This window comes from Musa acuminata, chromosome BXJ2-5, assembly GCF_036884655.1.
Source record: "Musa acuminata AAA Group cultivar baxijiao chromosome BXJ2-5, Cavendish_Baxijiao_AAA, whole genome shotgun sequence".
Classification (NCBI taxonomy): domain Eukaryota; kingdom Viridiplantae; phylum Streptophyta; class Magnoliopsida; order Zingiberales; family Musaceae; genus Musa; species Musa acuminata.
Window position 1 is genome coordinate 42,815,872 of NC_088342.1, and position 15,826 is coordinate 42,831,697.

General features: G+C 35.7%; 1 protein-coding gene across 1 annotated transcript; it reads left to right on the forward strand.

The window, feature by feature from the left end:
• Positions 1 to 996: 996 nt before the first annotated feature.
• On the forward strand, positions 997 to 13,551 carry LOC135612858 (DUF21 domain-containing protein At4g14240-like). The gene is made up of 13 exons (XM_065109606.1): positions 997 to 1,401; positions 1,796 to 1,872; positions 2,657 to 2,740; positions 2,841 to 2,954; positions 4,538 to 4,624; positions 4,701 to 4,772; positions 7,187 to 7,254; positions 11,554 to 11,641; positions 11,753 to 11,826; positions 11,897 to 12,275; positions 12,630 to 12,676; positions 12,756 to 12,837; positions 13,171 to 13,551. The coding sequence occupies exons 1-13, from the start codon at positions 1,125 to 1,127 to the stop codon at positions 13,291 to 13,293; spliced, it is 1,572 nt and encodes a 523-aa protein (XP_064965678.1). The 5' UTR covers positions 997 to 1,124; the 3' UTR covers positions 13,294 to 13,551.
• The last annotated feature ends 2,275 nt before the right edge of the window (positions 13,552 to 15,826 follow it).

Genomic DNA, 15,826 nt, shown 5'->3' on the forward strand with positions numbered 1-15,826 from the left:
TCCAACTAAATCCCCAGTCCGTATTACGCCAAAAATAAATAAAAAATAAAAATATTAGGTGTTTTTCCCTTTAAAAAAACCCTCAATTTGGATTTTTTTTCTTTTCAAATCATACCCCTAATTTAAAAAAAAATCCAAACCATCCCTTAAAATAGTGTTTTTGGTTTGTTACAGTATTTTGACCTCCACAACAAAAATATTATAAAGCTTACTTTAAAATAATAGAAATAAACTAAATGGAATCAAAATATATTAGAAATCATTTAATGTACCATATTATGATTTAAATAAATATTTATAATAATATCACCTAAATAAAAATTAAAAATTAGCTTGTTATAGTATTTTAGCTACCACAATAAAAATACATATTTTCATGGTTTACCAACAATGACAACTAAAGAGGTATAATATGTTACTTACAGTATTTTTAATAAAATATTATAAATATTATTAAAAAAATTATAAACTAGTTAAATGAAAAATACTGTAATAATTCAAAACTACTGAAAAAATGGAAGATAAATTTTGACGGAAAGAATAGGTGAGGAATATTTTGAATATTTTTAAAAATAAAAATATTATTTGAAAAAAACCAAAAAGGGGCGTTATTGGGAAAATCTCCAAATGAGAAAATAAATATTATCACAAAATTTCTCCTCCGTCCATATACGAACTTCACGTCCCATCTCACCGTACACAACCCGTGAACTCATATTTAAATCTCCGGCTGCCACGGATCACTCCTCTCTCAGTCCTCGCACCCGTTTAACGTTAAACCTTGTCCGCCGGTACTCTCTACCACCCTTTCCCCGATCTCTTGTTAACTTGGACGGATCTGGTGTACGAGAGTTTTACAGGTAGAAGAAATTACCTATGATTTTGCGTATTCTAATGCTTGTGGTTGACGTGTCTTCGTTTCATAGGCTTAATTACAGTTGGGTAGTAGGCCTAACACACCCGAACTGATTCCAGTATTGAATCATTCATTTTAGTTCCACATCTCCAGCTCCCCACCCCTCCGAATTCCTCTGTCTCTCGTTCCCGAGAGCTCGTCGTGGGTGGGCGTCGCCTAAGGATTGGTGAAGCCGAAGGAGAGGGATCGGAGAAGGGCTGTCGCAGCGATGCACGGGGTGAACGCGATAGTGGTGGCGAGGATGTTGACGACGGCGACGGTGGCGGCGTCTGCGGCCGCCGGCGGGAGCGGCGCCCCTTTGCTTCAGCAGCAGGGGGACATCCCGTTCGGGTCGCTGCTGTGGTACGCATACGTGGGGATCTCCTGCGTGCTCGTACTGTTCGCGGGGATTATGTCCGGGCTTACCTTGGGGTTGATGTCGCTCGGCCTCGTCGAGCTCGAGATCCTGCAGCGCAGCGGAACCCCTGCCGAGAAGAAGCAGGCAGGTCCGTATCCATTCTCCCCTGATTATCGAATCTGTCCGTTCTTGTTCGGATGGAGGAGGAGCTTCCATAACGCCCTCCTATGTTCTTGATTTGTTTAGAAAAGCCACCGATCTTCCTTTTTCTTTAACAAGAAATCGATACTTGTTCGATGTTGTTTCTACTCAACGTAATTTTCTCATTTAAACGTGTCTAATGCGTGGAAGAATACTTTCTTTCTTTGCATAGGAGACCTTGTGTAATTTCTTCCGTGTAAACTAATTAAATTGTTTCTATGCCTGATAAATCAGCGGATTTTTTTTTTCTCGCGCACTGAAATTTACGCACATTTTTATGTTTCTTGTCATAGTTTGTCTTTTAATCTTGTTATGCTTTATTTGCTGGTTCTTTGTTGCAGCTACAATTCTTCCTGTTGTTCAAAAGCAGCATCAGCTTCTTGTGACTTTGCTTTTGTGTAATGCGGCTTCCATGGAGGTGCGAATCTATCCAAACGTCCTGTGCCAATCATTCATTATCCGAGGCTTTCCTGCAATCATTTTTCGTGTACAGTAGTTGCAGATGCTTATCCGACTTAACTGAATGCGAAACATTTTACAGTGCTAATGCATCAAATATCTCGACCTGTATCTTGGTTTATCATTATAAAAATGTCTCTAGCTGATATATTCTTAAGATCTAATATGAATATATCCTCAGATTTTTATGAAAGATCTAATATGAATATATCCTCAGATTTTTGTAAAACACACAACAGGTAGTTTCCGAACCAATAACATCAGTTAGCAAGTAATCTAAGAATGTACCAAGCTGTATTGATGGTTTTATTCTGTATCGGATTTCATTATATCAATAACAAGCAACGATAAGTTGAGTGATAAGCTGCTGAAAGTCCTGCTTACCAAAATGTGCTCCTAGTTTACCTATGTTTTGTTTTAGATGTCTACATGAAATCTTGAAAGTTGTAGTAATGATTTATAATTTAACATTTGGAAACCCAGTAAGTTCACCAACAATCTGATCATAATCGTGTGGGTTGTCAAATTTTAGGTTCTTCTACCATCTTATGGTCATGAAATTTGGTACTTGTGGTGCTGTATATTTATATGCAATGGACTAATAGGAGTTCTATTTAATGGTTTGCAGTTACTGTTTACTGGTACATACTTTAGATTTTCAATTTTTAACTTTTTATCATCTTCTTTAATTGGGTTCTTTGATATGACACTTACAGTGCTGAGGCCAAAGTTGTTTAATGCAGGCTCTTCCTATATACCTTGATAAGTTATTCAATCCATTTGTCGCTATTGTCTTGTCCGTAACCTTCGTTCTGGCTTTTGGAGAGGTAACTCATTCTCAATAGATTATAGTTTGGCTTCACTCTTTAAGTGGTGAACCATGTTATTAAGTTAAAGAGGATATGCTAATTAAGTTGTCTTATCCAGGTTATTCCTCAAGCCATATGTACAAGATATGGATTAGCAGTTGGTGCTAGCTTGGTATGGCTAGTTCGAATTTTAATGATCATCTGCTATCCTATTGCTTATCCTGTTGGCAAGGTAATTCTTTATTGATATAAATCATGCTTAATGTCATGACATGATTTAGAAAATATATTGACCACAAAAAAGAAGAAAGAACTTATAAGAGTGTGGAGTTAAACTCATTAAATGTTCAAACTTATAAACTAACATATCTTTATTAGTATTTTTGACCTTTGTTTACTTCTTGAGCTGTTTAGTGATGAACTTAGAGCTTGTATTTAGCATGTTTAATATTTAATTAATGCAATGAAATCCTAATCTTTTGATATATGAACCATTTACTTTTTGATTGATAAATACTAATAAAATGTGGTTTCACTATGCTAAGAAATTGCAAAACTTCTCTAATATAATTGCTTTGGACTTCGAATAACCTCCCTCCATGGTACTTAAAGGTTAATAAAGGATTGAATCCTATATTACAGTAGAAAGAACTTCCAAACCAAACTAAAATAGATGGAGAACAAGAATTTTTATCCTCTTTTTGGTTTTATCACTTTGATTGCATGCTCAGATTAAATACTGTATTGTGAAACTACTACTACATTACAATAAAATGAACCCCAAAATCAAACTAAGATAACTCGAGAAGTTTCTGCTCATTTGGTTTTGTCAATATGATATGCATGCTTAGGTTAAGACAATGTACTGTAGAAACTATAGCATCAATGTTTGAGTTTGCCTATTTTTCAAAAGAATATAATGCATCAGAGTTTTCCAACTACAAACATAGAGTTAACTTATGCAGTTGCATTTTATAGGCTAAATACTAATTTGTTCAATTACTGGATAGTTCAGTAACGATAATGAGGAGCCTTTCTCATACATCCTTGTTTTTGCTTTTGAGTTTGAAGTATCGTATAGTTGGTCCATCGTTGTCAAAGCATTTTTCTGGTAAAATGGCTCTCTTGTGTCTGCAATTAAGACCAAGGTTCACAGTCTCAATCAAAATTGCTTCATTTGGCAATTTGACTGTGCAATTCTAGTCTCTTCTCTCTGTAATTGGATATTCTCAGGCAGAAGAAGAGTCTTGGTGATGTGTGTATATATAACACAAGAGTTCAGTATTTAGATTGTCTCCTAAAAGCAAGCCTGCTTTTAAATTAATCTGGCAAATGTTTTAAAAACTTTATGTTGTTATTGCTAATTTTTCTAATAAGCTACCAAATGGGAAAATGGAGGAAACCTACCATCCATTAGTCATTCTATTGTTGACATCCTTGTTTGCAGCTGATGGTAACATTAGGTAGTGCTCTTTGACTATGATGTGACGACCTTATTCTTCTCCAGGACTTCAAAGGTTGAGTGAGTTTAGTGAGATTATCCTAGAGATTGTATTGGAATTTTTTTGAGTCAGTTACCTCTTTTTCCTTCAATCCCTTTTGTTCTCTTTAGCTCTACTTTTCTTTTGGATGAGATGGTCTAAGCTATCTGCATCTGCCAAAGGCAGTGTTTATGCTTATCAAAGAGCATATGATAACATGTTCTGCCATTTCTGCATGGTACTTTTTAGGGTATCCTAGTTGCAAACATATGTTGCTATTTTCTTTAAATGGAGCTATGTTTGAATTGCTTCTAACAAGTGTATGTGGATTCAGATTCTAGATTGTGCACTTGGACATAACGAATCTGCACTTTTTAGACGTGCTCAGTTAAAAGCTCTTGTCTCTATCCATGGCAAGGAGGTAGAGTTAGTCGTATTCCTGAATAAATATGTATATATGTCATTTGTATTAATTTTAGTGCTTCCAATCATTTCAGGCTGGTAAAGGTGGTGAGCTCACGCATGATGAAACTACAATTATTAGTGGAGCACTTGATTTGACCGAAAAGGTATACCTAATCAAGTTCATATTTGTTTCATTCTCTTCTATAAAGCTAGTGTAGTCTTATAATCTTACAAGAAGGAACGGGGAAAGCTCCTAGGTCTGTTTGTTTAAAATGGTAACTTTTAGAAATTAAATGTTTCACGAAGAGATGTCATTGGTTGTTCATGTTCAATTGCTTTGATCAAACCCAGTTGGGCGAGGCCCGAGCACCTCCAATCAAATCCATTAAGGCATTTGGACGTAGTCGTCTCTTAGGCGTGCGCTCGAGGCTAGGCATTGGCCACACGAAGCACACACCCAAACCTAGTGGCAACCTGAGTTGAATTCAATCAATTGGGTTGAACCAATTAAATTGGTTACCTTCCTCTGCACTCTCTCCCTCGTCATGACCTTGACTCAATGCATCCTCTTATTGGAAAACCCCAGGTATCCGACCTTGTGTGGAAGGCAGTCGTCGATGATTGACTGACATTCTTCTGTGTAAGGCAATTGGCAAATGACTAAACATCAATAATCTCCTGGACATGGTGGGTGGTGTCTTTCCTCTCACAAACCACAATGATGGTGCCTTTCCACAATGGTACCTCCTCTCTCTTGCTTAGCTCTCACTCTCTCTCTCTGCCCTCCTGCTCTCTGTCCCTCCTTCTCTTTGATGGTGTAGCAGCCTCTCTCCCTCCCTTTCTTCCTTGCTTTTACTCTCCCTCTTCTTTATGATTCAACCCCCCCACCCCCTCTAGTTTCTCTGCAGCTCCCTCCCCTCCTCTCTACCTCTCTCTTTCTCTCGACAACTCTCTTTGCCTCTCTTTTTTCAGATAGCCCACTCTGCCTCCCTCTCTTTCTCTACCTCTTTCTTTTTCTCGGTAGCTCTCTTCCTCTTTCTTCGTCCTTTGCACCCTATCACTATGAACCCCATGCTACCTATTGTTGTCAGCCTCCTTGGCTCCCCTTGCTTTGAGCCCATATCCTTGCCTTCCCTTCCACTTTTTCACTGCTTTGAGCCCCTATCTATGCCTTCCCTTGCTCTTAGCCTCCCTCCCTTGCCTTCCGTACTCTCTGCTAACCTCCTCTTGATCTCAACCCCTAAAGGGCATACCTAGTGTACAAGGTTCCCGCCAACACGTTGTCTGGGAAGGGTTAATGTATGTATTTTTTACTTCTAAATATTTAAAGAAAATTTATTTTTCATGACTCAAACTCTAGTGTACCAGTTCATATAAGAGCAACCTTACGTCCTTACTATTGTACTAAGGCCCACCTTGGTCTTGATCTTAGCCCTTCCATTGCAGAAGTATGTTAATTTTTGTTAATAATATTGTAGTAGTTGATTCTTGTTGATAATGATCTGTAAATTGTATTAATTACTTAATTTATCAGGATTTTCAATTATTACTCTAATTTTAGGATCATGAATTTTGAATTGTGTTAACTCTTATTTTGTTTTGTTATTTCCGTTATTAGATTTAGACAATTTAGTGCTTTAATGCTTTCTAGATGGTTAAATGGAATTCAATGTTTTAGTGGTGATATTTTTAATATAAAATGACATGGAACTCATGGATTATCTTATTTTTCTTTTAATGATTATCTTTCTCCCTATACTTTTTAACTTTTTATATTGTTTGAGCGAGCCAGATCTTGTGTCTTAGGTGTTTCGGAACCTTGGTGTCTTTGATAACACTGGATTCAGGGGATCTAAAATCATATTCACAAATTTGTATAAATAATATAAGGTGATTGTGATTTTCTTAGTCTCCTGTTAACTTATGGTGGGTTTATGGATTTTTTGACCAACGGTGATTTCAACATGATTATCAGATAGTAGTTTCTTGTAGGATTATCATGAGCTTATGAATTGTTTTGCATACCATGAATTGATATACCACCCATACTGGGTCGTATGTACCAGTCCAACAGAGGACTGGTGCAAGGTCCTCATGGATAGTATGTACAATTTTTTATTCATTATAATATTTTTCCCCAATTTTTTAATCAATGCTACCCAATGATGCTGGTTGTGCATACTTTACTAGTCCAACATAGATATTTGGCTGGTACCCAATGTTGAAACCCTTGTATTAAGACTAGCTGTAGAATTAACTTCAGGACTAAATATTCAGTTAATTACAAAAGTGCCTTCCTGCAATGGTGGGAGGCTGCAATGGGCTGCCCCGTTGCAGTTTGGTACTTATCTGATGATATTCTTTGTTTGTTTTTTTTAAGAGAACAAAGTAAACAAAACCCAAGGCCTTAGAGTCAGCATGCTTTTCTTTCTTCTTGGGAGTTTATTTTAGCATGTTAATCTGCCACATATATGTGGTTTCTAAATGACTTGTCACTTCAAAACTATGTACTGCTTTTTAAAAGTGTTATTATCATTAGCATGGGTTCAAAATTCTAACAATTTGCTCTCATATGTAGACAGCTGAGGAGGCTATGACACCCATTGAGTCGACATTCTCATTAGATGTCAATTCAAAATTAGACTGGTGAGATTTGTTACATGTATAAATTTCACTTTTTAAGTAATAATTATGTTTTTCTTCTTTCTTTCATGGAAATGTATCAAAATTAACTTTTTGAGATCTTAATCAACAATTTATTGCTTGTGAACTCTTTCATTGATTATACCTCTCCCTGTACTGGCATGTTTTTTTTCAAAAGAAAAGAAATTATAAATTAATTAGGAAAAGGAAGTACATAAAAAAGTAGGAGCAGTGGAATCTATTCTCCAAAAGCAGTAAACCAAGTGGATTTTCCCAAAAAAAGCTGACAAGTAGGCATTTACATTTAGATCTCTAGGAATATGAGAAATATTGAGCATTTTAAGCATTCTAAATCGGTGCTGAATGTCGAGAATAATGAACTTCAGTTGCCATGGAATCTCTTCTTGAAGATTGATGTACTCGATGATGTTGACAACATCTAAATAAGTAATTAGATGGTGTAATGAAAGAGATTTAACAAAATTGAGAGCTTGTGGTAGTGCAGTATCTTCACCCATAGCTGGACTTGAGACTTGTAGAGGGAGATGAGACACCACAATGATGCGAATGTCTGGAGATTTGAAAATGAATCTAGCTGCTGCTGAGCCATCTGTAAGATTAAAAGAAGCATCACATTCTAAAATAATAGTAGCAGGGTGGCATATCTGTGTGTACAAAGTATGTGACGTAGGAGAAGATAAAAAATGTTCCTCGGAGTGATTTTTGTAAGTTGTTGCTCTGAAATTTGTCATAAAGGGGACAACTTTTGAGAATAGAAATAGATCCTTTGATTTATGGTTGCGAAATCTAGTGTGATTTTTATTTAACCAAAGGAATCATAGTGTATTGCCTATGAGTTTGAGAATCCAAGATTTAGAAGAGTGAAGGAGGTTGGTGCCTTCCTCAAGCCATGCACCTTGGTACCAAAGGTTAAATTGAGAGAAAGTAATTCTCAAGTGAGATGGAAAGAGATTCCAAACCTAAAAGCAAAAGGGCACTCGAAGAAAATGTGAGTAATAGAATCATGTCCAAGACCACAAACATGACAACTTTCAGGTTTACTATGCATGATGGAAGAGATATAGTCAGAAGTTTGGAGTCGATTCCAACAAAGTTTCCAAGTGAAGAGTTTGACTTTGGGTACCACTTTCAAATGCCATATTGTCTTCCAACCAAACAAAGGTGGTTCAATGTCATGTTATGTGACCTCAAAATACCTGTTTTATTATCCATTATCATGTTTGATTTCAAGATCAAGGTGCATTTAAGCTCTCATTTTTTGACCAGAACCTGACTCTTGAGTAATATGGTAGGCCATCTTGATTTGTTATAAGTGCATGCTTTATATTTCTAGTTTTAATTTAAGATATAGTTGGAACTTGGAAGGATAGGAGTCATATGCTATTATCGAGGTGATGCATATATAATGAACCCTGTACTGGTCCAATGAGATCGGTGCTGATTCTGTAAGACCCTCAGGTTCAGGAGCTTAGCTATCAACGTAGGGTAAAGAAACTATACAGTATGCATAAGTCCATAAAAAAAATGTATACATAAGTCTAAATATTGAGCACTGGATTTTGAGCCTGTTATTCCTTTTTGCTTCTAAAGCTTAAATTAGCTCACATGTATGATCCTATTAAATTTAGCAGCTCATTTGAGTTATTCTGCAAAAGTAGATTTCAAATATTGAGCACCTCATTTGAGTTATTCTGTAAGACCCTCAGATTTAGGAGCTTAGCTATCAACATAGGATAAAGAAACTATACATACGTCTAAATGTTGAGCACTGGATTCTGAGCCTGTTTTCCTTTTTGCTTCTAAAGCTTAAATTAACTCACATGCATCATCATGTTAAATTTAGCAGCTCATTTGAGTTATTCTGCAAAAGTAGATTTCAAAATTTATCAGCCTTTGTTGAGGCTACAGTTAAAACCCTGGTTTATTTACGCCAAAGGAACAGAAAGGGCTTCATAATGTGTGCATTGGATGTCAGTGTGATACTGTGATTACATTTCTACTGCATTATGGTTCTTTTTGAAGTACACACCTTAAACCAGATATCAGGATTAATCAAATATAATATTTATCAAATTAAAATAAGCATAAAATTACTGATGTTATGTTAGAGCACAGAATGACAAAGAGTTGCAATAAAGAAGTGAATTTTGGAGAGAATTAGAGAGAAGAAACAGACAGGATGGGAAATGGTTGCCTTCTGCCTAATAAAGTTCCATTTTTCATACTGTGGAAAATCACCAGCCAAACTACTCTTCTTCTTATGATACATACTACTACTAGACCTTCTAGAACTCCTGAAAGTTTAATTAGATAGCAAACCAATGACTCCTTTCCCTTTTAATGCCTAACCAAACTGAAGTCAGAATACAGTGAGTTGGACCTTCTATATTATCATGGACATTCTGAAAATTCTTTTAAGAGTATGTGAAAAAGAGGAAACAACACCCTGCTCTGATGACTGAAATCCAAAAGTATAGACTCAACCTACATCTAACCTCATCTCTTGTTTGTACAAAATGTCTCCTTTACATCATATGATGCTGTCATGATGCGTCAATTAAAGATGTGCAAATATCAGCTTGATCTATTTTCCTTAGTTATAAATATATACTAATCATGGGCTTCCTATTTGTTAAAGCTTAATTAAAATATTTTTCTTTGTAGGATTCAGCAAAGTTCATGTTGTCAATGAGGAACTTTGAACTGGATCTGTGGCTTCTTGAATATAACCTTGATATAAGAAAATTTTGAAAAATCTAATACTGGTGGTGCTTCAGATGTCCACTCTTGCTTATTCTTACTCATGAATCATGATATAAAAGAGACTTTATCTATATTTAGCTTGTATTCAATGGATCAAATGGCATGCAAAATTTGGCTTTTTTTTATTATGTTCAGATCATCTTTCTAGTGTTAGATATAGATCACATGCAAGATGATTATCCAGTGCTGTATTTTGTTCATCGTCTCTTTTGTATTTATGATTAGATCTACATTCTTTAAATCAAAATAATTTGTCATTTTTGCGTCAGTCAATATGGTTGGTTCATTTTGGATGAATCCGCATCTTTGGCAGAAGTGCAAGTGGGTCTTTTGACCAATTGATGCAACCCAAGTAGTTCCTAGGGATCATCTTCTTAACTAAAGATCAACATCAACATTTAGAGAATTTGAGTGATAAATCAGAACACAGTGGTTCATTTTTAAAAGAGGAGCAAGAAGATGAAGATTAGTTGTAACATAAAACATTAGGAGGAGGGATTGAAGAAGATGAGGGAGGTTGCTTGCTCACTTTCCTTTTATTAGTGAAAAACTTATCATTTGAAATAACCATATTTATCGTCCGGAAGGAGTAAAACAATAACAACAAAGCAGTAAGTCCCAACTATTTGGGATCGGTTACATGAATCTTTTGTCACTGTTAAGATTTGCAAAAGTCATATGTTTAGTTAAGTTCAAGGTATTTAAATCTTTATTTATAGTTTCTATTGAAGTCTTTTTAAGTCTTCTTCTATCTCTTTTCGTATTATCAACATTAATCATTTCACTTCTTCTGACTATTGCATCTGGAGGTCTCCAAAGCACATGTCCATATCATCTTAAACAATCTCATCTTATCTTCTATCAAAACGATATCTAGTTGTTCACAAATAATAGTATTTCTTTTTCTATCTTTACTAGGAACTCGACTCATCCATCTCAATATTCTTATCTCGGCAACACAAACTTCTTTTATATGTTGTTTCTGAATTACTCAACACTTGGATCCATATCATCTAGCAGGAGTAAGCATAAAAAAAAAGAAATAAACAGACTGAAAACCAAATTTGTAAATAATAATCAGACTCTATTTTCACTCATGTTGAAACATAAGAGACTTTTTTTGGACTTTTAAACTAATTAACAACAAGTTCACTTATCTTTATTTGGGCTCCTACAGGCTACAGGTATTCAAAACTTAATTGAATTATAATGTAGTATCCACCATGAGTTGTTGATAATATCAGAAATCCAATACTGGATTCAGGAGTGATATAACACGGTTTTAAATATATAAAAATATCAACCTTCATATCCTAACCTCTTGACCACATTAATACTGCTATTGATAACCTTGATCATAAGCTTCTAAGTGATGTATGGTGCCTAGAAAGATGACAAGGTGCAGTATGTAGTAATCTTTTTAGACAAGTTGTTTAGCTGCTTAAAGTTGTTTTAAGATTATTTTTGGTGTATAACTTGATGTAAATGTCTGATTAATTGGAAATTTTCTTATTATAGGGAAGCTATTGGCAAAATCCTTGCTCGGGGCCACAGCCGAGTCCCTGTTTATTCAGGAAACCCAAGAAACATTATAGGCCTTCTGTTGGTGGGCATCGGTTTTCATATTTATTCTTGGTTTTGTGCCACAGAAAATCCTATTTTGTAACTATGCACTTGGTCTGTTTCTCATTTGACATATCTGCTTTTGTTGGATCAGGTGAAAAGTCTTCTTACAGTTCGTCCTGAGACTGAAACACCTGTTAGTGCCATTTCTATAAGACGGATCCCAAGGTCTTTATCAAGTACTGTTATGCTTATGTGCTTAACATGGAACTCTATGCTCATATCTGGAATGTTTCAGGGTTCCAGCTGACATGCCTCTCTATGACATACTAAATGAATTTCAGAAAGGAAGCAGTCATATGGCTGCTGTAGTGAAAGCTAAAGTGAAAACTAAGAATATCCTACCTTCTGATGGTGACAAATCTGAAGAAAATAAAGAACCAAGTGGAGAGTCCAAACTGACGACTCCTTTGTTATCTAAAACAGAGGAAAAGTCAGATAGTGTTGTCGTTGATGTTGACAAGTGCCAAAATAAACAGGTCAATGAGAGTAAACCAACAGCTTTGCAACAGAATAATATGACAGCGAAAGTAGTCGCTCGTCTATCAGAAGATACTGAAGATGGGGAGGTTATTGGTATCATAACCCTTGAGGATGTTTTTGAAGAACTCTTACAAGTAAAGCTCAAAACTCTTTCCATACTATTTTTTGGCTGGCTTAGTTTTACTTCCTTGGGTAAACAACTATCATAAGTTCATATTATGAAGTGGTAGTTTTGGTGAGATAGCATGGAAATGTTGTTTATAAAACAAAGTTCTTTATTTTAACTTTTGATGATACACTCAGATTATTTTAGATCTGTTAGCTTGTCATAAGGTGGAGTATATTGAATTTTATAATTGTAGTTGTTTAATCATGTACATAACATTCCACATGGAGGAAGAGATAATCTGTTAGCTTGTCATAAGGAGGAATATATTGAATTCTATAACTGTTGTTGTTTAATCATGTACATAACATTCCACATGCAGGAAGAAATAGTGGATGAGACAGACGAATATGTTGATGTTCATAAAAGGTATTAATGCCAGTTTTTGGTGCCAGGTGATTTATCTTTTTCTCTCATCTAGTTCACCATAGGACCTTGCTTTCCTCAGGATACGTGTGGCTGCTGCCGCTGCTGCTTCTTCAGTTGCACGAGCTCCATCCTACAGGAGGTTAACTAAACAAAAATCAGCAGTGAGTACCTCTACTATCTTCATAATTCCTATTCTGATGTCAGCTTAAAGAAACACAGAAAAATCTCAGCAGGTTAACACCTGCAGTAAGTATATTGAAAATTTCAGTTTCCATTGTCTAAAATTAATCTTTTAAAGTTTACAATATTAACTTTTCACACATTCCCATATAATCAAGGACTGAATTTCATGACAAGGACTTAGAAAATACTTTATGTAAATCATAATTTGTTCTAGAAGAAACTGGCTTTAGCTAATTATGGTAGCTTGAGATGGTTTCAATGATGCAAAATGTAAGTTTCAAGTGTTAAACCTTTCTTTTGTTCTCTTCCAGGGAGCTTTAAATCGGCAAGGACAACAGCCCACCGGAATCCTAAAGAAACCCACCGAAGCAGATTTGCATACTTCACGACATCAAGTGAATCTTGTGGAACCAATATCAGGAACCAAGAGATAACACACTCGCCTAAAATTTTTTCAAAGCTACGTTTATGATCTCACTCATGCCACCCGTGAGTGTAATTGTTGCTCGTTGGGATGTAAGTAGCAAATGTGCTTTTAACTTGGAACCACTGCTATATGGTTACTGGGCATGCATAATTTTTCCAGCATTTGGTCTGTAGAAGCACTATAAATATTGAAGTTGGAACAAAGGAACGTTTTTCTTGTATATGGTGACGTTGGATACTTGGTAGAATTTATGAATATTTTTCTATGCGTTGCCACCGGTTATTCATGCTGGATAGCTGATATTTGTTAGCATATTTACAGGAAATTGTGTCCATGGTTACTAAGTACGGAAGGCTCGTAGGCGAAGGTTTTTGCTAGATGTTCTAAGATGACATGGGTGCGGACTGTATTTACTGCCTGCTGTCGGTGGGTGACTTCATTCTTTGCACTCGAAAACCCTTTTTTCGGAAAAGAAAATAGATAGCTCATGAGAACTCCGTACAAAATGTCTTTTAAAAATCAATAGTTACATTGAAGAAGAGAGTTCCCTTGGCCACTCTTCGTCATCCCTCTCGAAACTTGAGACATCGATGTTGCTAAAAAAGACAACCCTAATCCATAAACACAAATGGTAAGTGTTCTTTTATACAAAGAAAATAGTGCAGATGAGATTTAATCTTGAGATTTTACGACAAACTGCTAAAGTCTATATTAATTAAACTAGTTGACATCTTCAAATATAAGATACAAATATTATGTCATGATAGATCATAGGATTACGAAAACTATTAAGGATTCTTAAGTTGGCACCAGTGGTACTATCAAAAGTCTTTAAAGGGGAATCATTAATCCAATTGTGCAAGATGCAAATAATTGTTAGCAAAGGCGCGTTCAAAGAAAATGTGCAAGGACATCCGAAGCATTGGATACCATTTAGGACAGCAAGAGAGCATTAGGCAAGGGGATTATTGGAACGGTTCCGAATACGTAGATGACAACAAGAGCAAGCCATGTAGGACAGCAAGCTAAAGCATACATACTATACTGATTGAGACGACAAAGCGCAGCAACATGTCATCGAAGCAAGTCGTCACTGCTGATCTTTTAAGATGCTGATACATGCTGTGATGATAACCCGCCATGGCCTCCCGCCGCCAAGCATTTCCATCGGGAACTAACCATCGATGGTACGATGAGTTAGTGACAGACACTCTTTCATCTCAACCACCCATCCCATCCCAGTGGTCCTCACAGCTCCCATTCATATCACACTCCACCACACTCCAAAGTGACGGGTAATAGATTTGGACGGCTGCTGCGTCTACGATAGTTTATTTGTTTATTTGATTTCTCTTTAAGTCTTGATGATCAATACAGTTCTTTGTCTTTGTACAACATTGGATTGGCTCCTCTCGTGAATAATACATGTTGATCCTTTATGTTGCTTCTCTTTAGTGCTTTACTTACTATGTATTGAGAATTTGCACACTCCAATGTTGTACAAATGTCGAAAGTTAAATTGATGACATGCGAGTTATACAACATTATTATTAATTCATATATTTCTCTATGCAAATGTCGAGAATTGGCTTCTCTATGCAAATGTCGAAAGTTAAATTGATGACATGCGAGTTATACAACATTATTATTAATTCATATATTTCTTCAACACATTCAACCATTTGTAATATGTATAATCTAGATCAAGGTCTGTCATACTGAATCATACCACCCGATACGGGCGGTACGTACCGATCCGATAGGCCAGCGGTACGTGGATCGCCCGATACCGATCCGCACTGTAGCAATGCTACAGTGCTCGGTGAACCTGAGTGTATCGCTCGGTACACCGGGACCGAGCCCAGGTCGAAATATCGATATGGTACGATATTGCGAACCTTGATCTGGATGCAATTTGGCTGCTATCAATATCACAAATGTGCGACGAAAATTTTAGTTATTGTTTCGGTCATTAAACTCTAGTGTGTACATCTCTGTGACCATTATTCATTTTCTTAGAATTCAAATCATGCATATATCACCAAATAATACTTTGAAAAGAGTACATCTGTGATTAATGTTCTAATATAGAGGTATGAAAAGAGTATAATTTTGAAAGAGACAAAAAGCAATATTTTTAGATGTGACTCATATGAGAAAATTCATATATAATTTTTAGAATCACTTATGAACAAACAAGATATTCATGTATGGTCATTAAATCTAGATTAAAGGGACATACTTCTTGGTTCATTCTATTCATTCAATTAGATGCATATTTCACTAAATAAAATTAAATATTTGATAAGATATCTCTCGCACAGTAAATGCACAATATATCTTTATTTATTTAAAATTTTATATTTTTGTGAGTGACTATTGAAATATTTAAGGAAAATATAAAATTTTAATAATCTTTCTTTGATATTTATTTATTTATATCTTTTGTTTAAGATTTGTTACTTTACTATTTATTGCATGTAGCAGAAGTGATTCATGCTTCTTAGGTTAACGGGTAGAAATCAATTAACATTTGCATC